The sequence below is a fragment of the Protobothrops mucrosquamatus genome, unplaced genomic scaffold (genome assembly GCF_001527695.2).
Source record: "Protobothrops mucrosquamatus isolate PMUCROS unplaced genomic scaffold, P.Mucros_1.0 scaffold1841, whole genome shotgun sequence".
Taxonomy (NCBI): domain Eukaryota; kingdom Metazoa; phylum Chordata; class Lepidosauria; order Squamata; family Viperidae; genus Protobothrops; species Protobothrops mucrosquamatus.
Window position 1 is genome coordinate 98458 of NW_015387972.1, and position 3518 is coordinate 101975.

A 3518-nucleotide genomic window follows, 5' to 3' on the forward strand; every position below is an offset into this window, starting at 1 on the left:
GGGAGACACAATCCTCTTCCAGCTTATGGACATAGCAGTCAATGGACCTCAGCATTTGCTGAAATCAACCTGTTTGTGATACTAATTTTTCCTACTTGATGTCAGTGGCTTTAAAGTATGCAGATGATCAAAGAATCATGGAAGTTCAGAAGAGGGCAAATTGGAAATAAAGGACTTAGTACATGATATCTTCTGCTGTAACATTTGCTTCTTCTGTCTTTGTTTTCAGAGTTGGGAAGTGAATTGCGCTGAGGGCAACAATGACCAGATTCAGCCCATGGATTGTTGCACTTGCTACACAAAGCCAGAAAGAAGGCATATACTCTTCTTCCAGGATGAGAAACTGGAAGCCATTTTCCCGAAAATTGGCAATTCTTTCTGTAAGCCGATGGAGTTTGACAGCTGATACAAAAGCAGTCACAGCCAGCATGGTACATCCTCCTAGAAATAAATGTAAAAAAAAAAGTCATTTGTGCACATGCCCTACAGAGCAGATGACTCTCATTTCTAAACTGATCCTGGAGTTGTTCTTGTTTGAGTTGTTGAATAGCCAAAGATTGCACCTAACTCTTTAAGAGATACCAAGGCCACAGAAAGCAGGATGCTGATGCAAAATAAAGGAGCATACCTCATCCTATAAGCAGAGTTGGGTTTTTCATTTTTTCCTTGGGTTTTGGAGAAATTAAACTGTCCCTTTTGAACCAAGGGGGTTCAATGGTCATAAAGTATACTGCATTGAGGACCTGTATACAGCATGAGCCAGAAACGGGGCTGTGAAAATTTCTATAGACCTCTCACATCCTGGACATAAACTGTTTCAACTTCTTCCCTCAGGATGATGCTATAGGGCATTGCACACCAAAACAACTAGACACAAGGACAGTTCTTCCTCATGCCATCACTCTGCAAAACTGTTGTGGTTCCTCAATTGCCAGCGGATCTGGCAGCTGAGTCAGATGAATCGGATGAGGGGGAAGGGGTGCCTGGGATCACATTGGAGTTTGCAGAAGGCTCTGAGGAACAAGAAGACTCAGAGCCAGACACGGAGCCAGGCCCATCTACTCACACTCAGGCAGAGAGACAGCTGTGTTGGGGGCCTGAATTGAGCAAAGAGCAGGAACAGCTGGGGCCTGTCCCATATGTGTGCATGTGCAGAGAGGAGAGGCATGCAGGACAACAGAGGGCGGTGGGGCGGCTCTCCAGGAAAAATAAGACACACTAAGAAGCCACACTCTGGCTGGACTATAAAGAGGAGAGGTGTGGGAGGCACCGGTTGCTGCAGACAGCAGTTCATGCTATGGTATCTTTATTATTATTATTATTATTATTNTATACCGCCCTATCTCCCTTACGGGACTCAGGGCAGTGAACAGGCGATAATAAAAACCACGATAAATATACACAAGTTTCTGTTCTAAAATCAAATTAAATAACAGGCCTGCTCTAAAAGTACCCCATACAAAACCCCCACTAAAACATAATCAAACTACGCCAGGCCGGCCGCACGGAATAGATGGGCCTTCAGGGCTCGGCGAAAAAGGCGCAGGTCCGCAACTGTACGTAGGTTGGGGGGGTAGGTCATTCAAGAGGGCAGGAGCTGCCACAGAGAAGGCTCTCCCCCTGGGGGTCACCAGCTGGCATTGTCTGGCCGACAGCACCCTAAGGAGGCCCTCTCTGTGGGAGCGGACTGGTCGAAGGGAGGTGTTTGGTAGGAGGCGGTCTTGCAAATACCTAGGTCCATTGCCACGGAGCGCTTTAAAGGTTGTTACTAACACCTTGAAGTGCACCCGGAAGGCCACATCTTGTTTCTCTGATTTCTTTTGCCAGGAGTTTTGCCAATTCTTTGCAGGTTTGTTGGCTTTCTTTGTGTGTTTGGGTTGAATTGCTAATTGAGCCTTACTGCTTGGAACTCAGAGACTTTGTACTTATCTCAGCCAAGTGGGAGCAGAGACTGCTACTGTTTGTACATCTAAGGACTGGTTATCTGGAGTTTATTCCATAAATGCCTTGTTAAAATAAAAGGGTTTTTTCTTACGAGTTCCTGCCTTGCTCATGCCTTGTTAACTGAAAAGGGGTTTTTCCTCTTGAGTAAGCTGTTGAGTAACATTCGCGAAGGCTGGGTCAGAACATAAACAACTAATTCCCACAACACTGTCAAACTACCTAGTAAGGCTGTATTACTATTATCCTTCTCATCTTTCCTGTTACCTATTTCTTTATCTTCTTATGACTATAACTTTGTTCCTTGTATCTTATAATTTATACTGACTGTTTATTTAGTATCCTAGTTTGTTTTATATTGATTGCTTATTTAGCATCCTATGGCTATCACTGAGTGTTGTATCTCATGATTTTTGATGATTGTATTTTATGATTCTGATCATGATTTATCACTTGTTGCTTGTATGGACACTGAGAGCTTATGCACTGGAGACAAGTTCCTTGCGTGTCCAATCACACTTGGTCAATAAAGAAATAGAAATAGAAAGCTGGAATGGATCTTGGAGGTCTTCTAGCAGGAGAACTTATACCATTTCAGATAGGTGACTGTCTAGTCCAGTGGTGGCAAACCTATGGCACGCGTGCCAGAGGGAGCACTCAGAGCCCTCTCTGTGGGCACACATGCTTCGCTCTTTGGCTACGTTTTCTCAGGAAAAAGCCATTTCTCAAGCCCCTTCCTAGCCAAAACAAGCCTCCAGAGCGAGTGTGCTCTTAAGAAGAGTGAGGCATGCTTGCTCTGGAGGCTTGTTTTTGCTAGGAAGGGGCTTGAGAAATGGCTTTTTCCTGAGAAAACTTAGCCAAAGAGCTTGCAGTCTCTGCCAGATCTGGCGGAGATCTGGCAGAGACTGCAACCTCCGTATGCCTGGAATGGGGCACTTGAGAAATGGAGCGCTCCTTTCCGTGCAGTCACACAGGATGCTTCAAAATGCAGGGAATCTGTGCATTTTGAATACCCCCACCAGAGCACAAACACTCCATAATCCACAATGCCAAACTCTAACCTCCACCACACCCCAGGGCATCCACAATGCCAAATCCTAACCCCCACCCCAGGGCAACCACTTTCCTTCACTAACCTTTCCGTGTGCAGGGAAACAAAAGAAGTTTGTTGGACTAAAAAAAAGAGATCAATCTGACCTTCCAACTTCTCACCAAAAACATAAGATCTCGCAAAGTTGGAAGATCTGGTTGAACTTTTTTTTTAACTGGTAGCCCCACAAGCTTCTTCTTTTTTTTTTTTTTTTTTTTTTTTTGGCAATTAAGAATGACACTGCAGCCTGTGGCTTTAGATGCCCATTTTATTCGCTGTTTGGTATTATTTTTTTTTTTTTCAATATAGAATTTTATTGTTTTTATCATAAAAGAAGAAATACATCACAAGTATTACACAATGATTTATCCCATCCCCCCACCCCCCGGACTTCCCAAACCAAACCTAGGCTAACATTCAACTACAAGTAAACAAATATTAATATCTCTAACTCCAAACTCTAAACTTAAACAATCCATCTCCTCCG

General features: G+C 43.9%; 1 protein-coding gene across 1 annotated transcript in view; it reads right to left on the bottom strand.

Annotated features, from left to right (window-relative positions):
- Window positions 1-3518, bottom strand: part of CLRN2 (clarin 2) — a 17106-nt gene continuing 13588 nt past the window's right edge. The window contains exon 3 of the mRNA XM_015823349.1: window positions 1-441. Coding sequence (XP_015678835.1) covers window positions 176-441 — 266 coding nt within the window. The 3' untranslated portion in view covers window positions 1-175. The remainder of the gene's footprint in view (window positions 442-3518) is intronic.